General features: G+C 44.0%; 2 protein-coding genes across 7 annotated transcripts in view; one reads left to right on the top strand and one right to left on the bottom strand.

The window, feature by feature from the left end:
• The first annotated feature begins 31 nt into the window (after positions 1–31).
• Positions 32–4,514, top strand: CG2321 (uncharacterized protein). 2 transcript variants are annotated; one of them, NM_001276139.1, is made up of 4 exons: positions 32–990; positions 1,042–1,992; positions 2,046–2,157; positions 3,058–4,514. In NM_001276139.1, the coding sequence occupies exons 1-3, from the start codon at positions 121–123 to the stop codon at positions 2,154–2,156; spliced, it is 1,932 nt and encodes a 643-aa protein (NP_001263068.1). In that variant the 5' UTR covers positions 32–120; the 3' UTR covers position 2,157; positions 3,058–4,514. The 2 variants fall into 2 exon arrangements, with proteins under 2 accessions (NP_001263068.1, NP_651692.2); NM_143435.4 differs by lacking the exon at positions 3,058–4,514 and having other exon boundaries at positions 2,046–2,283.
• Positions 2,166–25,105, bottom strand: part of Ptp99A (Protein tyrosine phosphatase 99A) — a 109,486-nt gene continuing 86,546 nt past the window's right edge. For 2 of the 5 annotated variants that reach the window (NM_143434.5, NM_170409.3), the window contains 11 exons: positions 17,443–17,646; positions 15,857–16,137; positions 14,449–14,565; positions 12,894–13,033; positions 7,541–7,830; positions 7,089–7,429; positions 6,857–7,023; positions 6,225–6,780; positions 5,899–6,167; positions 5,554–5,828; positions 2,593–5,340 (listed from right to left, as the gene is read on the bottom strand). In NM_143434.5, the coding sequence (NP_651691.4) occupies positions 4,808–5,340; positions 5,554–5,828; positions 5,899–6,167; positions 6,225–6,780; positions 6,857–7,023; positions 7,089–7,429; positions 7,541–7,830; positions 12,894–13,033; positions 14,449–14,565; positions 15,857–16,137; positions 17,443–17,646 (3,173 nt within the window). In that variant the 3' untranslated portion in view covers positions 2,593–4,807. Of the gene's footprint in view, positions 5,829–5,898; positions 6,168–6,224; positions 6,781–6,856; positions 7,024–7,088; positions 7,430–7,540; positions 7,831–9,471; positions 9,982–12,893; positions 13,034–14,448; positions 14,566–15,856; positions 16,138–17,397; positions 17,647–25,105 lie in introns of those variants that run through there. The other 3 variants (NM_206579.3, NM_057468.3, NM_001202380.2) reach the window with 3 other exon arrangements.

The raw sequence follows: 25,105 nt of genomic DNA, 5'->3' as shown, positions 1-25,105 counted from the left end.
GCTGGCATCAGCGCGCGAAACGGTCACACTGCGCCACGCAAATCAAAAGCCGGCAAACTTTTGCGAAAACTAAGAAACGCATTTTATAGCCATTTTCCGGGAATTTAAGATGCAAGAGTCATGCGCGGCGTTCGCAAGTGTGTTCACTGCGGCGCCATCAATGGCAACCGGGCGCTGCTCTGCAAGAATTCCGAGTGTCCGCAGCGCAGGAACGTTCTCGATGCCGTGCAGCTGGTGTCGCTGCGGCCAGGCTCCACTGTCTACTCGCTGAGGACCAAGGAGAAGGAGCAGCAGCCGCGCAACTTTGTGGTCATCCAGGACGTCACGCTGTCGCTGCAGCCGGACGCTGCAGTGGTGTCCAGCAAGGCGGAGTGCTTCGTGGAGTCGTGCAAGCGAACGGGAGGCGAGCCGACGGACTGCGTCCATGTGAAAGCTTGCCGGGAGCTGGGCGCCGAGTTCGCGAAGGCGCAGGTCTACCGCGTGTCCCGCGAGGTGCTGTGGAACCTGAACATTAGCCTGGAGCAGAAGCAGAACCTTTGGCAGCTGTACAAGTACGCGGAGGAGGAGGAGCACCTGCCGGGTGTGCAGCGCCTGAATCACTCCACATTCGCCGTCAAGTGCGAGCGCTCCGAATCCTTTCCAGCGGCTCGACTGCACGTCACCGTCTCGGCCAATGGCCTGTCCAAGAAGAAGAGCAGCTACGCCTGCGCCTGCCGCAAACTGAAGATCATTGTGGAGCCAGATAATTCGCTGGTGATGCAGGACGAGATCTGCGATCACCTGCTGCTCGTCCTGGCTGGCATCCTTAGTTCGCCGCAGGGAAAACGCGTCTATGGCCATTTCACCAGCGGTTTGCAGACCTTCTGGATGCCCTTGCAGCTGGAAACTCCGCTAGGCGACGTGGCCACCGAGGATTTGCGGCTCAGCCTGGACATGGTGGATGAGCTCGACCCGCAGGTGGACATACTTGTCTTTGGCGACCAACTAGATGTAAGTTATACCTTCCACCTCGAGCAGTTTTAAACCTTTTCGTGTTTATAGCTTTCTCTGCCGAATCTCTCCGATGGCGTCTTTAACCTGGACACCATGCAGGCCGCCACATCTAGCCAAAGCGCCTCGAGCACCAACGATGCCCTGATCCACTATGCCAACGACTCGCAGCTCTTGTCCAACCTCGATGTCTATGCGGAGCCCATCGAGCTAACCGACTGCAATATCGAGCTGATGGATCAGTTCCAGCCCACCGACCAGCTGGATATATGCAGCGAGGATATAGAACTGCCCTTGATCAGTGAACCCTACAACATCCTAGCTGCTCCGCCCATTTTCACCGAGGCCACGCCCTCTGTGGTCGCCGATCAGCTGCCCATTGAGCTGGCCACCATATCGATGGTCAAGAAGGCACCGGTCAAGTTCTCGGAAATAGTGACCGAAGTGAAGTCCCTGAAGCAGCCCTCTCTGCCGGCCAAAAGGGAGTTAATCGTGAATGGTGCAGCGTCAGCTGCATCCGCTTGCTTGGACGCTTCCGTTCAGCCGGCTCTATCCTACTCGGCATGGCTGGATCATGTGATCGAGCTGCTAAACGACAGTTGCGAGCCATTGGAAACGGAAAGCAACACGCTTACCAAGCGCTTGGTGCAACAGAACTTCCATGTGCACAAGGAAACCTTTTCGCATTTTTGCAAGAGCTTCAGTACTGGAGTCAAGCGACGTCCGTTGGACAAGCTAACTGTGATAGAGTCGGGCAAACATAAAGGCCTCAGCAAGTACACCTGGCACTTTGCGAGTCCGCACACCGCGAAGCGCATCTTTAGCACCTCCAACGTACAGCTGCAGTTGGATCGCGCCTTCGAGCGGCATGCAGAAGGTCACTTCGTTCCCTACGTACGTCCACCGATGGAACCACAGGTGCCGGGTCAGCCGAAGAAGCGTATAGTCTACCCGAGACTCAGCCTTTATATGGTTAAGATACTCTTCGAAGCGGCACCAAAGGTGAGTTGGGAATCGAAATGAAAAGAGCTCGTTAGTAAACCTCTATTCCGCAGGACTACGTCGGCAATGGAGTCCTGGTCACCTGGACACCGGATGTTTTGCCCCGCAGCCAGTTCGGGTTGATGCACGTGGAGTTCACCGTGGAGACACGTCCGCCCAGATAGGGTGAGCTTGCAATTTGATGTTCTTTATTTAGACGCTTTCAATGTTGTCTGTTCCATGTATCTTTAGTCCATTTCAACTTTCATTGGCTTACGATTAGCTTAGGTGTACATACATATACATACATATACTCATATCATTAATTCTGTTTATCGCGAGATTTTGTCCGATCTCTGTGGCGACTCCTCCGGCTGCAATGGCCTCTACAAGCTGCGGTAACCTGTCAGGATGTGGGGCAAATGCTTCGTTCGTTCTTTAAAACCTATGGTCTGCCTCTGGGTATTTGTATTTGTATTTGTATCTTCATCTATTTGCTTAGCTCTAAAATCGTGGGCATGCTTAGATACTTAAGTTCTCGCTACATTCAGCTCTTTCTCATGAATCGTTTGTTTATATTTATATTTATATTTATATTTATTTTTATTTGTATTTTTTTTTGTGTTTTTGTATTTTCTTCGCTTGCTTTTAAATTGTTTACGCTTAACTTTGACATTCATCACATTTATAAATTGCATAACACCGTCAATTAGAGATAATCATCTGTTGTATCTGTGGCCTTGTTTCTATCGTTCTCAATTACTTTAGTTAATGTGTGAAGGTAGTTTAGTCGCGGAAAGGATTCCATTTGCTCGAAAAGAGTGTGCACATTTAATTGGGAGATTTCGGTAGAACTCTGTGTGATCACACAAAAGGTGTTCGTTGCTTCATTCGCAATGCAGTTGATTAAGCTTTTCTTTCTTTCTTTCTTTTCACTTACAACATTATGTACATAATGCATGGAAATATCCACCTATAGTTGCATCATACGCACTACTATTTATGTGTGTTTAACAGTTAAAATGCATAGTATTGCCTGCCTTAGTATTGTATCGAAATAATATGATTCTTGTCGTTATATTACAGATGAAGCATTTGTTACCACCGCCGGTGTCGGTATGAGAAATTTACAAGCCCTTCTAGCGTTTAAGTAGTCTTAGCCTAAGTCGGGTCTAGTGCCTAAGAAACATAATCTCACAAAATTGGTCATTAGTTGGTTGTTTAACATGTAGAGCCGCCTATTTGGTATCAGCTGACAAATGATTGGATTGATACGATCGGATATTGAAGTGTGCTCCCAAATCCTCGGTCTGCATCCGCAAGTAGTCTGACTACATGCGATTGAGTGGAAACTACATTCGGGACAGGTCTTGCGGGGGCGGGGAGGGGCAACTGAAGGACCTTTGACATTCGTTCATAATAATCATTTACATAATCAGTATCAGTATGCATGCTTATTCAAGTTAAAGTGTACAAAAAACCAGTCTTTAAAACATGTTTGTTCATCGTTTCGTATGTTCTTCATTTCCACCAATACTTTACATATAAAATGTAAAAATATTCACTAAATTACTTGTGGGGGGTATATACTTTCTAACTGCCCGATTTGGAGAGCTCCAAACCATTTGGCTATGGCCATTCAGAGTGCTAGGTTTAATCATAATTCATTCGGGTCTAACTTTAAGAGAACTGTACAGGCTAGATTTACGCATCGATAGAGGAAAACAAAACTTAAGCTTGGGTTTTCATTGGGATTTTCTTTTATCTCACTTTTCACACGTATCATATAGTTTAATAATACTTTGCTTGCGACTACTTTGCCGATTTACACTTATAGTTGTCGCGTTCGCTTAAATTAGTTTTTATTTTTACAATATTATTAGCTTTGCAGAGTGTGAAGGGTTCTCTGACTTCTGACATTTATACAGTATCTTTTATCTGATCTAAGCTGTATTTACAAATTTTCGTGATGCTCTTGTGCTTTGTGCGGAAATCGTGTGATTTACTTAGCTTTGATTGGGATTTACAGTGATGTGTGTGGTGTGGGTGGTGTAGAGTGCTCGGTAATTCGGCTTAGTGCCCACTAAATTCGCAATTAATTTGTAGCTAGGTTCGCTTAAGTTTGTCATTTTGCATTAAACTGTCTTAAAGTGGAACCAATTGTTAGGAAGGCAAAATGAAAAGAATAACAGATACTAGGACGGACTGAATCGATTCGAATTAAAATGCAAATTGATTGCTCAATCAACTAATTCAATTCAACAACTAATATTCATTACTTTAATAGGAATTTGCTTGGGAGAGCTTAAAAAAATCATGGCACAAGTGTGTGCAGCATTAGCCTGCATTAACGTTAGTTATGTGTAATCAGCGTATTTAAATGATTAGACAAATATGTTATTAACTCTACTTGTTCGATTTGTGCATTTCCACTACGTTTCCACTTTAGATTTGCGATTATTCTTGTTCTTCACTGCGGCTTTTGACTTTCGTTCTTGTTTTGTTTTTCCCTCGTGACTAAATGTGGGTAAAGTATGGTGTATAAAAACCTATGTTTACGATATAAAAACTACTACATAAGACAAAATAATTTAGATAGTTTTGGGGGAAACAACTGAGTGTGGGTGTGTAAGTTAAAGTAAAATATGAGCTTACAGGGCAAACGAATTGTTGAATAATTTATGGACACAGCGCTAGACGCTCTGTTCTCACTTAAACGACTTAGACTTTAATAAATACATCGCTATGTACGTAGGTGTAAGGTTTAAATTTAAGTATTTATATTTAAACATTTATAAAATGATTTAAATTCCCTCTCTGTAAATTTATCTTTAGTTTAGCCTACAATATCTAGGTTTTGAGCATCTGTCGCTGCTGCGCTTGTGACGTTGTTGTTGGTTATATGATTGTTGTTGGTGATCGTTGGTGAAGCGGTTGGTGAGTTGTCCGCATTGTTCATCAGCAGGTCACCGACGTTGTTGTGATGTTGTTGCGGGTGCGTGTTGTATTGTTGTTGCAGTTGCGTTTGTTGTTGCATCAGGGCCAGCATTTGTTGTTGTTGGTGTTCCATCAGATCAGCAGCGTTATTAGTAACAGTATGGAAATTGGCATTAGTAAGGGTTAGACTGTTCTGGGATGCGAGTGATGGTATTGTAGGTATTGTGGGTGGGACTGTCGGTGTCATTGGAGTCGTTGGTGTTGCGCCTGCACTTGCAGTTGCTGGTGATCCTGCATTGGCGACTGTGGATGAGATCTGGTGGGACAGGTCGGATGGCGAATGCGATGACAGTTGGATGGTTTGTGGGGGCTGTGGTGTTGGAGTACTTGGTGGTGGTGGTGTGGTGGATGAACTGGAGGATAGAGGAGCGACTGTGGGCGGTAGCAATGACAGAATGGGCAAGAGGCTTGGATTAGTATCGGTGCTTGGTGTGCTGACTGTCTCATTGAGTGCTGTCTGTTGTTGCTGCTGCTGCTGCTGCTGCTGTTGCTGCTGCTGCTGCTGCTGTGTTTCTAGGTGTTGCTGCTGCAACTGCAGCATGTGCAGCTGCTGCTGCTGCAGTATGACATGCTGTGGAACATTACCATTGCTGCATATTTTGCTATAGAGATCCGGCGTGGCCGTTGTCACATCCTCGAATTCAGTCCGAAGCGCCGTGCGCTTCAGCAGGTTCAAATTGCCAGGCAAAAATGAAAGTATGTTGTAGATGACGCGGATGTCCTCGCTGGATGTCCACACCCCGGGTCGCTTGTTGTGGTACAGCTTCGCGTACTGGTACACATTCGCCGTGCTGCAGTACTCCATCTCGATGGCCAGCGAGGAGATGGCACAGAAGGTGCACGCCTGGGCGCCACCATATCTTAAGGAAGGAAAGATGCAACAATTTGAGATGACTTCACAAGCACAAAATATTCCCTCCTTAGACTCACCTATCCACAATGACGATGGGTCCATTGCGATAGTCATTGCAGCGCTCGTGCACATCGACGATGAAGTCGTAGATGCTGTTGGGATTGGACATCTCTGGCCAACTGGGACAGTGCAGCATCTTGACCGTCAGCTCGTAGTCGTCCTGTATCGACTGGATGACAAAGTCGCGGCTCACATAGTCGCTCTTGTTGGTCTTGTTCAGAAACTTGACGCGATAGTGATCGCTCTCGATGGGCGTGGCCTCATCTGGCCAAAACTGTGCAAAGTTCTGCGGAGTACATTGGGATTAGTATCGCAATTCGATGGGAAATCTAATGCAACCTACTATATCATCCAGTGATGAGAGCAGCACGACGGTCTGCGCATTGTGGTCCCAGACCATCTGCCAGAAGTCCTTTATCGTGTGCGCCATGGGATGTTGGGTGACTATGAAGTCCCGCAGTCGCCGGAAGCCGTGCAGCCACGAGGCGTTGATATAATCGCTGCCATCCTCGCCCGGCTTGGGCGTCAAGTGCACCCGACTGCCCTCGATGGGGAAGATGGCGCCGCGGTTCTTGATCGAGTTCACCTGCTTCATGGCGGATGCAATGTGTATGTCTTTCGGTTGGAACTGGATGATGTTCTTGTACTGCTGCTCCAGGTAGGGAGTGCAGTTCTTCAGCTCCTCCACCTGCTCGGCCATCAGATTGGTCTCCCCCGAGGCGATGGCCTCCACCAGAGCGTCGTGCAGGAATATGTACTGCTCCTCGGTCTGCACCAGGAAGTTCCTCTGAGCACGAATGTGACGCAGAAAGCCAAAGACGTTGACGATGTTCTTCTGCTGGATCTGCTTGAGCATGGCGTCCAGGACGATGTATGTGCCAGTGCGACCGACGCCAGCGCTAAAAAAGTAGATTAAGATATAACATAGTAATTATAGAACCAATACTTGGACTCCTTTGAAGTTGAATAGCCCACCTGCAGTGCACGACTATGGGACCAGCCTCTGCGGGATTGGCGGCCGAGGATTTCTTGACAAAGTTAAGCACGGGTAGGGGATGATCGGGTGTTCCGTGGTCGGGCCAGTTGGTGTAGTGGTATTGATAGACCAGCTTTTCGGTGTTGCACTGCTTCTTCTTCTTGAGCTGAGATTTTGGGTCATATTTTTGTTAATTGAGTGAACTATTGAAGCTACTTAAGGTATACCCACCTTCAAGTGCTTGATCTGCAGGGTGCGCACAGTGTACGTGGACATGACCTCCTCCTCGATGAGCTTGACCTGGATTACGCCATAGGTCTCCACCCCATCCTTCGGCCAGTACATGTCGCACTTGCGCCGCCCGCGCTCCACAAGATTGGTGATCATCACGATGATGGCCACCCTCTGTTCCCAGATCATGCGCCAGAAGCAATCGAAGGTGTCGGGCAATGGACCCTGGGTGCCGATGAAGGCATGTCCCTTCTGGTAGCCATCGATGAAGTTGGCATTGATGTAGTCCAGATTCTTCTTCTGTCCCGGTGTGGGATGCAGATGCACCCGACTGTGGTCATCTGTGATTTACAAGTTGTTCAACAATAATTATTTGTAATAAAAACATGCCATTAAGGTTTCAAGTTTCAAGCAGTCATAAAAGGTAGTTATCTAATAGAACTACGACTTACAGGCCGTGATGTTGAGATAGCGATTCTTGCGTTTGTTCTCCGGATGCTGCGAGTGTTCACACGGCAGATCATCGCTGATGCACTCGTTCTGGATGGCCTCGTACTCCCGGCTGAATCCAATGTCCCCGTCCGCGTGCAGGGAAGCCACGTGCTTGGCGAACTCGTTGACGGGCACAGCCGCTCGGATCTCGTCGCCGATCTTAACGGGCACTTCCCAGTCCACCTGCGGGGCATTTGGATGGTGTGGCGGGTCGTCCAGATAGTAGTAGGCCGCATGGAAGCACTTTCTGCTGAAAGGAGTTGAAGGAAGTGCCAAGTGTTACAAAGGATTGTTTCTTCTCCAAACCAGCAACTTATCAATACAAATAGCAAGAGTGTCCCAAAATTAACTATTCCCATTCACCTAAGTGTACAGTGTGCAGAAGGATTCTCCTGTTCTTTAAATCCCATTAGTTTCCTGGAGCGGAAATCCCACCAGTGACCAGTGGCAAAAGTATCCTTATAATTCGAAGGCTACTTTGCAGCTAGTGCAAATTCTATTTAAGAGGGAGAAAATAATTTTCTTTGCCAGAGTTGAGAGCCCTGGAAACTATGAAGCAGCTGCAATCAGTTGGGACGAAATCAGCGAAAGGTGTCAGGTGGGCGTGGCCGACGACAAGCTCCTCACAAAATCAGAATGCATAAATAAGCAGGTGAAAATGCTGAGAATGCTGTGGCGGCCAGGTGGATAGTGGGAAGCAGGAAGCGGATAGGCGGTGGTCAGCACTAATGGCATTCGCTTTCAGCCAGGCATGAGCACAGTGCGACTGAATCCTTTCGCCAGGACACTCGCCAGCGGACCAAAGCCGCTCCAAGTGAGTGACAATAATGGGGAAAAGGCGGGCAGGCATTATGGCCGTTCAATTGCTATATACAAATTGAGGTTAAGTTCTTGTAATTGGCTTAAGCGATTACAAGGAGCGCGCAGAACTTTGGACCAACTTTCGCCTGCAAGTGCACTCGCAGAGCAGAGCAGCCAGCACAACTTGGCAACTTGCCAGCAAAAAGTTGGCCATTTCACTCGCATCGCAGCCTTGGGAGAAAGTGCACGACATAATGGCAATTCACCAATGGTCCGCACTGTACTGCCAACTTTTCATTCTGTTTCGTGTTGTGGCTCGTTGCACTTTGCCAAGAATATGGCTCTTAATAATCGTGGTCTTGTGAATGCATGTATTGATACAAATCGAATCGATTTATGTCTAGTTTCCGCTTAAAAGGGACTATATAGCAGATCCAATGGCACCTAGGCTGAGTAATACATATATTATCCAGCAATCGTAAAATACATGATAAGCGTTCTATCTATGGGGGTTCCATATCCAACTCATACATTTCCCCATCTGCCATTCGATGATAAAAAGTTTGTTTCCCAAGATTTGCGCTCCATTCTTATAAGTTTTGAAAGCGATACTGATCTGTCGTTTTTGGGAAATTCCAAAAGAAGTCACTTTTACTGTTTACTCTGCGAAGTTTTGTGGCATAAAAAAAAAAACTCGAGAACTTTGATAATTATTTCAATAATTCTTATCAACGGGAGATGGCGTTGCGATGCGGCTTTGTTTACTTTGGCTGTCGACGGAAAAGTAAATAGTACCCAAATGGCTAAGGAAAGCGGCTAGAAAATAAGAAATTCCACCGCCACATACTCTAGTATGCACATATATTTACATATGTTTTTCTCGACTTCTGTGCTTGTTTATCGAAGACTCTTGTTTTTCTCGCTTCTCTATTACGCACCAAAAAATCTATTTATTTATATTTGTCAACTTCCGCCCGCCACATTGAGCCGCGCATTTGGTATGCAGCCTGGCATTTAGTTAATAACTTTAACTGTTTGGCGGCATTTCGTCTTTAGTTTGGCACACACGTGAGGGCTGCGAAAAACTTACGTAAACCAATTTCCGCGCTGCGACTTGCGGCGCAGCAGGCGCGGCGTTGCAGTAGTTGCACCACCGATTTCCGATGTGGCATGCAGCATGGGGCTGCTGCAGCGCTTTTCCCCGCCACCTGACGACATATGTGTGTAGAGTGTGGCTCCCTTTTTCGCTGCGTGTACCCGCGATCTGCGCCTACATACTTGCACAAATTACGTCACTCGTCATATTGGCAACTGCAGTGTCGCCAGTTCACTGCAAAAATAGTACGCAATAACTACGAACACCACGCCGTCACACGAATTTGCCTCAATGAGGCTGCTCTTGTTGTGACGAAACGAGCACACTACTGGCTATGTCTTTCGTCACTTGTCGCTTCTCTTTCGCAGCGTTGTTTATTGATAAGGTTTATTATTGTGCGGTTGGTTTGCTCGATTCTTTATTTTTTTTTTTTTTTTGGTGCTACCGATATATGTATCTATGAATCTACATACGTGCTTATACACGCGCGTGCTTTGGAGAACTGAACTCTAGGCAATTGGCGATCGGCGCTGTGGTGGAGCTTTTCCTCAGCACCCCGATCTTTAACCCGACTGAGAGATATAGAAAAAAGAAAGAGCGAGCTTTTGGAGCTTTGCCTCATCAGCTGTTTGATAACAACTGGCACATTTTTACTGCCAGTCGTAAAAAGTCAGTTGCCCTTCCCACTTTCGTACAGTAGTCATTGCTTACGAAGGAAAGTTTTAAAATATATATAGTTTTCGAAACTTACATATATTCGTAGTTAAAGAAATTGAAGTAAAAAAACTTGTGTGGTAGCTTGTAGGGAGTATCAACTGTGGCGATTCCAGTTGAAATTCTATAATCCTATCTAGATATGACATTGATTTGACCTTTTAAGTTGCATACGCTATTTACAAATGCAATGCATTTTCTCCCCCGTTTTTGCTTAATTAAGTCTACTGCTATTGTTGCTGCCCAGCCACGTAGTTAGTTAATCAGTAAATGCTTGCTGCCTTACGGGTGGAAATCAATATTTGTTAATCGATCGATTGAGCCAGACAACTTCCTCAATAAAAGTTGCATTGGGCGTTATTTAGCCATGGAAAGTTGATAACGCTGGCAGTTGGTTCATCGATACCGTTGATAAAGTCAGCGCAAAGGGAAATTGGGGAAAACTAGAGGAAATCTGTCCCTTTTCCGAACCACCCTCACACACCTTGCACCCCTTACACACTTTGACTTTTTGCAGCGATGTCATGAAATGGAACTTTTTTGGCAACAGTTACCAATACGTTGTCCAAAAACAATATCTTGTCCGACTTTCTGCTCGCTTTTCTATTTTCGGCATAGGGAAGGAAAAGTTCTATTCGGAAAAGCAGACACGCACACACACATTTGCCAGCAAATAAAGCCGTCGACACAAAAACAATGTTCCCAACTGCATTCGATATGAAAAGAAAAAAGTAACACACAAGTCCACGTACGGTGGGGTCTCGGTAGAGGGGAAACTTTTTATGATTCGGTGTCGGAATGCAAATGGAAAATAGTTCTGGCCGCTGGCAAGAAGACAGTGAACTACTGACATCTTGTTTTCTCATTTCTAATATTTATTATTTAGTAGGTGAGAACCTTGTCGAGCAGCTCGACTATCAAATACCTATTGCTTCCGTAATAATCAACTAAGTTTGAAAGTTTATAGATACCGGGGTATAAAACCGCACAATAATGATTTACTACTGCATGACGTCTAAGTTATTCGCTAAACTATTTTTCCTGCTCTAAAAAGCGGTTTTTCCATGGCTAAAAATCATGCTTATCGCTGCCGCCAGCAAATTGTTGCCACAAGAAATTGCAAAGTATTTCCACTTGCCGCCCAAGTTGCCAGTTTTCCGGAGTGTGTGGCGGTTAGGACTTAGTGAGCCTGCCACAGCGCTTATTAAAATAATTTCCACACCCCTTGACTTTGCGGCATTCGTGCCTCCTAGTGGCAGCCACTAAACGTTGATTAGTGCTCTGCAAAAGTAAATGCGAATGTAAATGATTTTGCCAAGGGCCTCGTATTGAGATTGAGTTCTGCGAGAAGATTTCCACCCACCCTCTAGCTGAAAAGAAAAAAAACGCGAAACCCTTCTTTTCATGTTTTCCCACCGCTTTTCTCGGGCTTTTTCCTTTTTTTTTTCTTTTGCTGGCTGACTTTTGTTCTGGCTGCCTCTCGCCTCTCACCCAGTCGCCGCCACTTTGGATTTGTTTGCATTGAAAAGGAAATTGTAGAAATTCGCCTTTGTTTGCTTAATAAAATATAATTTTTTCCGCTCTAAAACTTGGGCAACTCGAAGAATGGGATGGCAACACTCCAACCTTCTGCTTTTTCCAGCTCCTCACGCTGTTTTGCGTTCTACTCTGCTCTACCCGCAGGGTATTTGTAAAAAATAAATAAAATGGCATTAATTTGTTAGGCAACCCGAGAAGGGGTAACAAAAAAAAAAAAAAAATGAAAATAAAACTGTGGGCGTGGGTAACTTTCATTTGGCATACTCGCGACAGCATAAAAAATCGCTTCGACAGAGAAAATATGCAAAAATTCCTGCCATTGAAGTTGGCTGCGGGTTGGGGCATGCTGCTGGTATAAAAACGCTTTTCATTTTCCCCAACACATTTTGTCGTCTCAAATGTTTGCCACTGCCCCCGGCAAATGCGAATCCGTATCCGGATGGGTATGGGCATGAGGATTGCTGGGTTCTGGCCAATGGGTTAACCACTCTTACATTTAATAAAGATTTTAAGTAACTTAAAATTGTTTTGCTTGTCTTTGTCTTTGGCTTCGCCACGGACTCTCGTGTTTTTTTGTGATTTGAATTTTAATTAACATTTCCAGGAAATATGAGAGCGACCAAAGACCCAACCAACCAACCACCCCACCTTTCGTTTCAAGTTCGTCGTGGTATCTGCTATTTGCTGTTTGTTCGAAAAGGAGGACAGAGAGAACGGTCGAGTGATTGCCATAATTATGAATTGGTCTAAAAGGATTAGGGCTTTTTCTGCATTTCATTCGGTAATTGGATAAGTATGCCATTTAATGAAGTCAGTAGCGCAACACAGATAATTTTTGTACTGCGGAATAACCACGAGTCATTATAAGCGCAAATTCCGAGAATATTCTACTATAAGTTGGGAGATTCTAAATTCCGAGATTCTATAGCTGCAACTGGTGCCTGGTTCATTTTCGGTTTATTTTTAAATTCCATTCAGGGTAGTGGGTGGGAGTTACAGGGCTTTGCACTCAGCACTTTGACAACACTTTTCTCAGTTTTATTTATGGAACGGCACGCGATTCTCTCAAGAAGACAGCTGCTGCATCTGCACTTGCTTCATCTGTATCTAGGGCTTTATTTTAGGATTCAGTTCGGGAAATCACGGCACAGAGCGCCACTTACCTCCACAGGAAGAAGGCCATGATGATCAGGATGATGCCGAAGCAGCTGAAGATGATGCCCACCAGAACGGCCAGGTTGTAGTCATTATGCGACTGCCGCAGCAGCGGTTGCAATTTCTCGCAGTTCGGTTGCAGTTGTATCTGTTGATAGAAAAGATGAAAATTTATAGTAGAGCTTATAAGATATTTGAATATTCCATTAGGACATAAGATATATGTGTGTTGATCCGCTGATACCATATACTCTATAAACGCATGCTTTGTGATCTTTTTACACAGCTACATTTGTTTCCTGTGTACTCCTGTTTATGAAACGAATGCGTTACAAATGTGTGTGCCTCAGTGTTATCATCGTACTGGAGTTGTATTTTTTTTGTTGATTTTCCGCTGCCTTTGTTTGTTTTTCGCGCACTCTTTATTTGCGCTTGTTTATTTCCGCATTTTGCATACGATTTTTGCTGCCACCCGAAAAAGAAAGGATTTAAATGAGCGCCATTTGCGAGCGGAGTTGGGGACTTTTTGTGTGCGCCGAGCGGAAAATGGCAGCGGGCCATGTAAATGCGGCCAAAAGGTGCAGGCCATTTGAAATTCAGGCGGGCCAACAACAACAATGGCAATGAATTATGAATGAGCGGGATGGTAGGAGGGGGTGTGGAGTAAGGCAGCTAGAGCCACGAAAAATATTGCTGCATACTTATGAGGGCGTGTGCCCCGCCCAGTTGACCCCACCCCTTTGGCCACAAACTTGAGGTCAACTAAATTGCTATATTTCTGCCACAACTTTGGATTATATTTTATGCATGCAACAAAGTTTGCGGCTTGTGTGTGTGTGTGTGTGTGCAGTGGTGGGGGGAGGCGGTGCGTCTGCTTTTGTGTGGAATGTCATTAAGGATGTTGTTATGACAGGTTGAAATGTCAATAAACGCAGGTGCACAGGAAGAAGCCTTCCTCGTTGTTCAAAGGATATGGTTTACCCACTACATATTCAGCGAAAAATCGACTTTTCTTTAATATTTCTTTGTGCAATTGTACGAAAATGATTTTTTTGATTGAAAATCCTTTGAAAATTTGAAATTATGGACTCTAAAAAGCTACAATTTGTTGTAGTGTAGACAATGTTGAGACTGTGACTATTTCCATTGTTGTGTGGAGTCCATTAAACGCGCCTAAGATTCCCATTACGCATACGCCCCGGGGTCCGTTCGGTGAGAACTCAATAATGCATAGAAACCAAATAGGTGGTCGCATAAAAAGGTAAAGTTACTTGAGCAGCACAGCACAGCCTAGAAAAATTTGGAATTTTCGCAACAAAATAACTTTCTGTTACACCTACTCAGCAAAAAAAAAACCAACCTGCTTTCTTTTTGGACATGTAATCTGATATGGAAACTGACAACGGCGAGGCTGCCAACTTTATGGCATGCCACGCCCCCTGCCACCCCCCTCTCCGCCCAGCGTTTTCGTTTGGCCCAAAACAAAATGCCAAGTTTTTCCGCCATGTGGCAGGTGTTGGTTCGCTCTGCGGATTGCACTTGATATCTTTATGCGCTACTTACAATCCTTGACTCCGAGAATTTGCCCAGCACAATTTTCTTTGGATTTATGACACTGAACGTTGCCGCTGCCACTTTGACCTCGTAATACGAGTTGGTTGTTAGGTTTTGAAGAATCATCTGCAAGGAAATAAGCAAAAGAGTAGTATTAGTATCGTGTTTTATTAATGCAAATGTAAATTTGAAAGGATAAACTAAAGGATATATTATTTCATTTCGAAATACAACAAATATTCAATGTTTGATGTTTGACCCCTTGAAAATTTCTGCAGTTAATGAAAACGCGTCAACAAATTTCTAAAATGCATACTAATTTAGTTTATCCAAATCAGAATTTTCCTTGCGTACGAGCCAATTTTCTAATTTAGTTTCCATCTAACTTCGAATTCTGTCTCCTTCATACGGAAAAGCCAAATATTTGGCATTTATATACGCAAACTATAGTAACAATGAAAAACAAAGGTAGAATTATTGCCATTTCTGTTGTTTAGTTGTTCAACAGCCAGCTTGTTTGCCGCTGCAGAATATTTCAATTACAAAAATATTTTTAACTGGCCAAAAACAAAAGCCGGGCGACAGAGGACAGGAGATCCTGGGGCGGAAGGGTAAAACACAGGACTAAACAAGGATCCAACTAGTTTTCAGATATGGAAAAAGTCAGATATGAGTATGATAACATTTTATTGTTGCGAAATTTGTTTGCCTCGCCACATTCCCCACGACAAACTTTTCGTTTTTATTTATTTACTTTGGCGTATATTTTTTTTATTATTTTTTATTTTTTCCTCCATCCATTTCAGGCGCTAAATAAAAAGGGAAGACGCGGCACAAAGGCGGACAGGAAAAACAACATAAATTTAATTTATTTTCGCAGGTGGGCGGTTTGCAACGCGTGTGTGTGAATGTGTGTGTGAATGTTGCATTTTTTGCATGTAGAATTTTTTATGAAATATTTACAGGTGCCGTGGCAGGTGGGCTTTATTCTATGCCGTTTGTTGTTTGCTGCATAAAAATGCAATTATTACTGCCGCTCCCCCTTGAATATCTGTCTGTATTAGGCCGTTTATCATAGAACTTCTCCTTTTTTTTTTATGGGCCGCAGAACGGGCCAAATGGCCGCGATAAGCCGACTCGATTGACATAACGCAGGGGGGTGGTAGGTGAGGTCTACATTGTTGCCCACTTGGCAGGCCAACAAAATGTTGGCTAACAGCGCGGGAAAACTCTTTTATTTTCACGAAAACTTGCGCATGAAATATTAGCGCCAGACTCCAAAGGGACTAATTCACTTACATTTATTTCGCCATTCTATACAGAAATACATTGTTCTGGCGTTTGTTAGTAAATTCAAACATATCTTTAAAGTTGCACAATATCTGAACAAAACTATAGTTTAAATATAAAAACCTACCGCAGTTTCCAGTTCCTTGGCCGAGGCATTAATCCTGATATCCCGATGCGTATCCTGGCCAGCCAAACGCGTCTTGATGATGTAAAAGTCGATGGTGTTGTAGAACTCATAGGGTCTTCGCCATCGAATCGTGATGGACTCCTGGGAGTGACAAGTGAGGTTCACAATCGCCGGGGCACTGGGTCCTCCGACATCCGTACGCTGGGCAATCTGATCGGAGGGTTCGCCCTCGTTCTTGGTGGTGAATGCCTTGACTATCACACGGTAGTCGGTGTAGGGTCCTGAAAATACGTATTACATATATAAGTACCTTCTTTATTAACTATAGTAGTGGAAATTCAAAAGAAATCATAATTATTCAAGGACCTGCGTAAGCCTTTAATTTGCTTCATTTGCAGTCGAATGCATTTGGATGCGACAGTTGAGGCATTTATTGGTCGTAAATACTTCCAGGGAATGTCAGTTGTTTTTCCCGCGAGTATGTGGAGCACCTGCCACGCCGCTTGCCACATGCCACCTGCCACCAGCCGCCTTAAATTGAGCGGTGGGCATCTTTTCGCTGCTCATTATTATGAGATGCGTCGCCGCATGTCACTGGTTGCAGGAGAAGGGAATGGAATGGAATGGAAGGAAAGGGGGCTGCTGTGCGGCTTTATAATTAAATTTTACGCGGGGTAAATGCAAGGGACAGTGGCAACAATAACAGTGAATTGATTTTTCATGGCGAGAAAAAACAGAAAGCAAAAGGGTATTGCTTCAAGCGGCGCTGTCAGCTTAAATTGGATTTAATTAAGAAGAGAAACGGGCTGACATCTACTTGGATTAAATTTGGAAATAATTAAACGTTGCCATGGCGGCCCAGCATGCCGCAAAAAGGAGGCTCCTTTGCCACGAAATTTGCGAGCAGAAGTTAGCAGGTGCATCCTGCATCCGAAGACGTGTAATTAAATTAAACAATGTGGCTGTAGCTGCATGAGAGTGTGGAATGCGGCGCATAACTTTGTAGCAAGTTAATTGCATGGTGGCCCCGGAGGCGCCTAAAAACCTCCAAAAAACCGAGCCACTTTTCTACCAGGATCCTTCTAAGTAGCTGCTCCTGATGCGGCATATCCTGCGGATGTATTCTCTGGCCCACACGCCTTAATCAGGAAAATTAGACGACTTTTGGGGTGTGCAAATTATAAGCGTCAAAAGTTGTTGTTGTTGGCAAACAAAAAGTGGCAAGCGAGCACTTGCAACTATTTAATTACAAAGCAGCTGGCAAACAATTTGGCTAGAGCCTCAATTATGGCTAATAATAGGTAGGTCCTTCGGCAGGCTCAAGCGGTTTTCCATTCCCATTTTCCATTTCGCGGCGGGGGCGACGCGGAAAAGTGTGTGCCGCTTTTCACAACGTGGGCGTTCGACTGTTGACAGTATTAAACTGTTCGAGTTCGGAACTTGACGGGGGTCACCAATTGGCGAGAATAGGCGGGGAAAACCCTTTGATCGACCGGGACTTTCGCAAATTTATCGAGTGAATAAATTAAAAGTTTGAAAACCTTTTACGCCAAATAAGCCCCAAATGAAAACGTAGTTAAACTCACGTAAGTTCTGCAGTTCGAAGTGAATGAGGGTTTCCACCGAATTGCGAGAGTTCTTGACGATCTCCACGCCAGTTTGGTTGTCGTGTATGTGGAACACATGGTAACCGGCGATGGCTCCGTTTTGATTCTTTGGCGGATGCCAGGACATCGTGATGCTGTTGGCCGAAACATCCAAGATGGTTAGATTCTGCGGTTTGCTTGGCACTGCAAATGAGAGTAAATAAGTGGCGGGGATGAGTACAAAAGTCAAAAGTTAAATTTGCCCATGTTGCATATGCTTCGGCTTAGAAGCACAAAGTCAAACAAAAGTTAAGGGGTGGGTGTATAATAAAAGATACCCTCTTTGATATTTCCGTTATGAAACTTAATCTCTAAGAAAATCTTATAAAATTTCTTTTTTTTTAGATTTTTTTTTTAGATTTTAAATATTTAAAATGCTCATATTTATATAACTTTCGAATGTACCCTTGATTTGTGTAATTTACGGCCATAAAAGTTGATTCCCCAACTCGTGAGTTATCAAAGTCGTCGCAGCTGTTTAATGTATTAAAAGTCTCTCGGCAAACTCAACAACTTTTTCGAAAGTAATCCCGAATTTGTAAACAAAATATGTTGGCATACTTAGCGGCGTCTGCACATAGAAAATGGCGCAAGCCAAATGACAATGCATAAATAATTTATTTAATAAAGAAAAAACAGGAAGAGGGAGAATACAATCGTAAAAAGAGCAGGAAGCCGAGCAATCGAATAAAGAAAAGTAAAATAAATTGAAATGAATATTTTGCAGAAGCAGATAAAACAATTTATATTCAAATGCCAGGCGAATCATGTGTGTGGGTGTGTGTGTTCTGTGTGTGTGTTCTGCGTGTGTGTGTTTGTGTGCAAGGGAGAGGGATGAAAAAATTATATATTCAATTACGAGGGGGAACAGAAGAAAAGAATTGGCGCAAGTAAAGCGCATCGTAATCGAAGCGCATAAAGAAACGTAAATGCGATTGCTAGCAATTTATTATGGCCTGCACTTGCCAGTGGGGCAACACACACAGATACATATGCACACAGATACACATACCCATACAGGCACACACCGATACACAGATGGTGGCTTATAATCCAGCAAACCAGCGAATGCAAAAGCCCTGGCAATAATTTCATTTGCAAGCCAAAGGACAACACTCGACCATGTGTGACAGCCAAAGGGTACTTGTGTGTGTGTGTGTGTGCGTGCGTGTGTGTTGCCTTTGTGTGTGTGCAAGTGGCAAAAAGCACTAAATGGTAATTTATTTTACTAATACAACAAAAGCCCGGCCAACGAGCAAAAACGCTCTGCAATCAAAAGAACAAATGAGTGACCCGAGGGCGGGACCAAGAACGGTAACGGCCACTTGACCCTACTCCGCCCGAGACTTTTGCCATGCAAATGCGATAAAGCTTAGCCAAACACACACCCCGAGTTGCCTCGTGCACTGAGCGAAAATTGGGGGGAGGAGGGTTTTATGGTAACTTAATATGATTCCTCTGACACTCTCCTACACGATGTTTCCATTGAAAAAGTCTAAAAGTATGCCACAATGTATTACTTATGTACCTAAACATTAAGTGCTTTGCTCAGATATTGAATATATTATTTCTCTGCGTGTAGGCCAGCAAGAAAAAGAGATGCCCACACATGAACAGTTGGCTGGGCAGAATAAACAGTCGCTGTCGATGTATAGAAATTTATACAATTCAATAAATGGCATTTCTACTTTCTTTGCCTTTGCTTTGCCGCTACCTTTGCCCACCCATGCTCCTTTCACTAGCATTTCTCCACCCCTTTCACTTCGATTTCTTCTTGTACTTCATCCTTGGCCTGTGCCCCTGCAATTGCAAACGGAAATGGAAATGGGAAATGGACAGGCAGCTGCTGCATCTGCAAAAAGGGAAAGGAAAAAGCCAATTTATAGACTCGAACTCGAACTATGAAGGCGAACGACGACTCACTTGAGGACCGATGGCGCAAAAGGAGCGGGGGGAGCTTGTATTAAAATCAATTAAGCAACAAAGTGCTCCACACACACACACACACACACACACTCAGCCAGCGATAAATGTCCTTGCAGCAGCAGGAAAATGGGAAAAGGGGAGAGAAAAGTTAATAGGTTTGCCACTCGCAGAAGACAGCTGCTCGACAGGTGACTCTGTGGACACTTGGAGCTCCTGATTGGTTCTTGTTTGGCGAATAAAACATAAATAATTGAGAACCAGGAACAAGCGCTTTGATATGCCCTATCAATCAATCAAAGGGGCTTAAAATTCAAGGCATTTCTACATTTCCAACACAATAACTAGTAATTAATTACAATTAAATTTCCCTACAGACCGCCAACCCTACGGAAATCCGATTCCTTAGTCCTTTACTTTGAGCTCAAGGAACTCGGGGAACAGGCGCCACGTTTGACATGTCTGGGCAAATTAAAAGAAAACAATAGATGCGCCTTTCCCACTATTTGCTCAACCATCGCGCCGGAAGTAACCAAGTGTGAAAAAGCAAAGGAAAATCCGGAAAGGAAAGCCCGGGAAAACTAAGGGGCTGCTGTGCTCACTCAAAAGCGCGCGCGTGATTATTTTCACAAAGGCAAAGGCAGGAAGTAGAAAAAATATAACTAGGAAAATGTAGTCGGAGGTGGGAAATCGCTGGGAAAACGGGTGTGGTGGCTGGAAAAACCAATACCGACGACGTGCTCAAGTTGTTAAAAACTCCAAACAAAAGCAGGCAGAAGCTCGAGGACTTCAAGGTGTGTTTGTGTGTGTGTGAGGAGCAAATAGCATTAAGTTGTCTGAGCCTCGAAAAAATACTCATATATATATACAGCAACAAATGGCTCGGCGAGCAAGAAGCAAGAAACAGCAGCAGGAGAAGCGGGAAAAACTAAGGCTCGAACATGAAGATATATAAAAACAAGTTAAGAGTGGGCCGCATTGTTGTTGGCCATATGCCTTATTTAGTTGTTGCTCCTCGTACGCCTCATTGTTGTTGCCCAACTTTACGAGCTACGAGCTGCTTTACGGATTTGGCCAGACGTAAAAACTAAACAAAGGCGACGGCCCGGGCGGTGAGTAAATAAGAGCGAGCGAGCTAACAAACAAACAATTAGAGAATAAACACACACACGCCAAACAAATGAAGGCAAAAAAAAAAAAAAACAAAAAAAAAACTCAGGTGACTGCCTTTCAAATGGCGTCAAAGGCTCCACCGCCCCGAGAATTCGCACAAAGGCGCAAAAATTATGCGAAATAAAGCCCGAAAACGAAACGGAGGCAAAAAAAAAACATCAGCGACAAGCTGTGAAAAAAATAAAAATGCTGCCAAGTTTTGTCCCCCAAAGCTTTGATGGTCAAGAGCAAACAGTGAATGGACCAAAAGGATCCGGCACTTAGCGGAAGTAACGTGGCGGCCATTTTGAATGCGCATATGTGTCTGTGTGCGTGTGTGTGTGTGTGGTTGTGTGTGGGGGGATCCTTTGAGAACTTTGATTGCAGAAGAAACGGGCTGGAAACTGTGAACTTTAAAGTGCAGAAGTATCTGCCTAGAGATTTACTAACTTTCCCGCTAAAATGTCCTTCAATTATTTTGATTTCCACCAAATTTCCCGAAAAGTTTGTTGAACTCATGTTATACGTCTGATTATAAGCCGTTTCTCGAGCAGGCATTTGTATCAAATTGCTGTAATTTGCTTAATGGCAAGTCTTCGGACAGAAATGTAGCCATAATGTGCCGCTGGCCCTGTTTAAACTCAAAGCACTGTCAAATGCACAAAGAAAGGGCCAAAACACAACTGACACACTTCAAGTGGCCCACACACACGCACACACACACTTACACTCGCAGTGCCACTGACAAATGGGCAAACGCTTAGAGTATTTGTTTCAAAGTGCTTCTGCCACTCGGCTTGTCAGTTGAAGTCTACCGATATCGCCCTTTGTATCGCCTTTTTATTCCGAACTCTAATGTCCTCTAATTTGCAACATTTGAAAACCTTTGACATGTGTCTTGTTTGGGTCAAAACCAGAGAACAGAACTCGTGTGTTGCCCCAAAGGGTTGCTAGACGAAATGTTTATTGTCATGTTGAATATAGAAACCGGAAATAGAAATGGTTGGGAATAACTTGTACGGGAAGGGAATATTAATATTTATTTAAGCTAATAAACACATTTAATAGAATCAGAATAGACTTTCAATATAATTTCTTTTGTTTCAAACATTAAAATACAATTTTCTGGCTTAACTTTAAGCCGATCTTTAACGGAGTACTTGGGCATACGTTGGCTAATTAAGGGCGGCTGTCTGGTCCGGAGTCACGGATCTGCTGATGGCTGCATTTGCCTGTGCTTCATGGCCAAGAGCGGAGCGATAAGGCTAAAACGATGGCAACGGCTTTTGTGGCATGTGTGTGTGCGCAAAAGGTTATCGGCAGGAAGTTGCACATGGAAGCACCATCACCTCTGGCCAACACGGCCACATCCTCCTCCTATTTCTGCCCCTCATTCTCATTTCAACAGCCACATCCACATGGGCAGACCCAACCTTCCGGCCGGAGTTCGCTTGTTTTTCGATGCTTGAGACACGGAAACTGTTTTGGGCTCCGTTCGGCGGCACAAAAACAGGCATCAATGTCACGTTCAAAGTGTCGAGTTGTTGCACTAACAAGGTGTTTATGATTTAAAGCGCCGCTCAGTTGGGAGCTGGGGTTTTTGGCAGACAAAAGGCCTCCATGACAAGTGACTTGGAGTGCTGGCAAGGGATGGGGAAATGGGGAAAATGCCAGCGCACACATGCAAGCCGAGCTGTGAGTTTACCTCCTCGAATGCCATTTTTCGTAGGCGTTTCGGTCAGGGGGTTGATTTTCTACTTCGGTTTTTTTTTTGTTTTCTATCCATATCCATCCATCTGGATATCTGGATGGGCAGCGGGTGGTAGAGAAATTGACATGTTGAAGTGCAGTTAGGCGGAAGTTGTCGCCGAGGCAACATTTTTCTATCTCTCTCCCACCGCCCACTGACGTTGAGTGGAGTGGGCGTGTCTAAATGCGGGTTGGCACGTGGTCGGGCTATAAAAAGCCGAGAATTTTCCCAGAAAAAAAGGGCTTATCTATGTTCTTGATTTTGATTTCGTTTTTCTCCAGTTTTGTTTGTCGCTGCGACAGAGGCCATCTATCAAAATGTTTTCGTTTACAGAATAAGGACATTACTCCATTGCCAAGTGTGTTTTGGGGATAAAGAAGAAGGACATTTATTTTTAGAAGAACTTCGAAATGTCATATTTGTTTATGCTTGTTGGATTCGGAAATCCCTCTCAATTAAAGCCCACCAATTATGAAAATGTAATCTGAAATCGGTGGTTTTATCAAGGGAACATTTATAGATGCTCATGTTTTTCATTTTAATGGTACTTTTATCGCCTGCATATAAGTATAAGAGTATACAAGCATCATACAACTTTTTTTGTCAGTCATTTTCCAACGAAGGACCTTGTGGGAGTTCATAAATTAGCGACAGCCGATAAGTAGGCAACATATTTGTGTGGATATCTGGCCTTTTTTGCACCACACGTGGGAGTGGCAACCGCAGAGGAAAAACGCCAGTGACAGGTCGTGAAAAGCGCAACTCAAAGTGAATAAACTCCTGGCATTGTTCACTCCCCATCAGGAATAAAAAGTCCTTGGGAAGTCTAGTCAGCTGGCTTATCATTGCTGAGTCGTGCCAATGGAGCCTTGAGCACGATTCACGCCTTTCGGTTGTGCAACAAAAGTCCTGAAAGTCCTCGAGCGCGTGTGTTTGAGCCATGTTGCAAATTAAAATCAAGACAGCAGCAAAGCCAGCCAAATGATTGATGGCTGTTTTCCAGGATAGAAAATATGTAAGAATGTATGTAGCAGTAGAGAGAGATGGTGGCTGGCAAAAAGTTCAATGATTTATGCTTTTCAGTTGGGCCAAATTTGCTGGCTACTAAATGATTGTTTTCATCCTCGCCGAGAAGCCAGCTCCACTACTTTGCACTTTTAATGTATTTTTTGACAAGTCATGTTCATAACTCAGTGTCCTGTGAAATTTCCACGGGTCGATGGAGAGAAAGTTTTCACTGGATCTGGATAAAGTTCAAAATCAAAGTTTTCTCAGCTCCACTCGGTTTTACGTAGTTATTTTCGTTAAGAATTTTTGTTTTTCCTCCCTATTTTCTTCATCGTTTTTTTTTTTTTTTTTTTTTTGGCTTTTCCGCAGAGACGCAAATCATTTGTCAAAATACGAGAGTACGCAGCAAAGTTGCTGCCTGTTTGCCGTTGACAAGCCGAAAGTTGTGCCAATTTGTATTAGAAACTTTCAAACCTTGCGCCTGCGACATGTCCGACTTTGGACTTTGAGTGCGGCTATATATAGTAGTATGATACTATATACTATATGTGCACAGATCATGGACATGGTCCAGTCTATGTGGCAAGCACTTTGCTGCAAGTTCAAGCTGCGAGTGGAATATTTAAGTTCGAATTGCTGGCGTTGCGGTTTCAGCCGCACACTATTCACATTATCAAGAATCAAAAGTTAACGTTTAATATACTTTATAGTTCAATCCCATTAATTGCATCTGTTTCGCGACACTTTGCGACTATCAAAAACGGTTCGTTGGCAGCATTCAGTGCGCGAACTGCAAGTATCTGACAGATATTATTCGCACACTCACTTGAGGACGGATTGGGGGACGGATTGCCAGCCCCGTGCCTCCGTAAATTCCAATTCCAATTTCGAGCCTCTCAAGCACTGGGTACTTGGCCCGTTTTCCCAGGGAAATGCGTACCGTGGGTGGGTGGCTCACTTGATGAGCTGCACTTTTCATCGGGGCCACGAGACCGAAAGTGTTACTCCAAATTGTGACAGCTCTCAGCTGCGCCTCGGAAGTGAAAATGAATTTACGGAAAATTAACTCTCGACAGCCGGCGAAATATATGGTATGGTATATGGTGGAGCAGCAGGAGCCTGCCTCTGGCACTTGGCTGCACAAAAGTTGGGGCAAACAATTAATTAAACTAATGACTCGGTGGGAATTTCACAGCAGGCAGGTCTGAAAAATGATTTGTGAAAAACCCGAATTCAGCAGGTTTATTAATTAAAGTGTTTCGAGCGGGATGAGTTAACAAAAAATTACATAACTTCGCACTTCTTATCAACTGATTGTTTTGTTAATTGCTGCGATCAGAAGTTTAATTATTTAAATTTTCCATCCATTCACGTTTATTGCTCAGAACAAGATACTATATATGTACATTCTCGCTGGAAAGTAATTTCTGGGTAAGAAACTAATGAATTTGTTTGACTGAAATAGTAATTAGTAATTACTGACGAGCGAGGCAGCGAGGCATTCCATTTATATAAAATTTACTTAATTTTCACTCTGCTGGCACAGCACGTTTCCAGCTGATCTATTTGACTGGACGAGCTAATTGGCAGTTAGCTGCTATTTTCATAGTTTTCGAAATTGCTATGGCTGTGATTGCATTTTAAATCAAGGTTTTATGGCCCCATTTGATTTATGTACGTTGCTTTGGGTTTTTAACTAAAATGTTTCGCTGCTCGCAGTCATCAGTTCGCCTGAGGCTTCAATAAATCATAGAAAAGGAACCTTGAGTC

Source organism: Drosophila melanogaster, chromosome 3R (assembly GCF_000001215.4).
Source record: "Drosophila melanogaster chromosome 3R".
Taxonomy (NCBI): domain Eukaryota; kingdom Metazoa; phylum Arthropoda; class Insecta; order Diptera; family Drosophilidae; genus Drosophila; species Drosophila melanogaster.
Note: the sequence above shows the minus strand (reverse complement) of the source record. Positions and strands in the feature narration are given on the sequence as shown.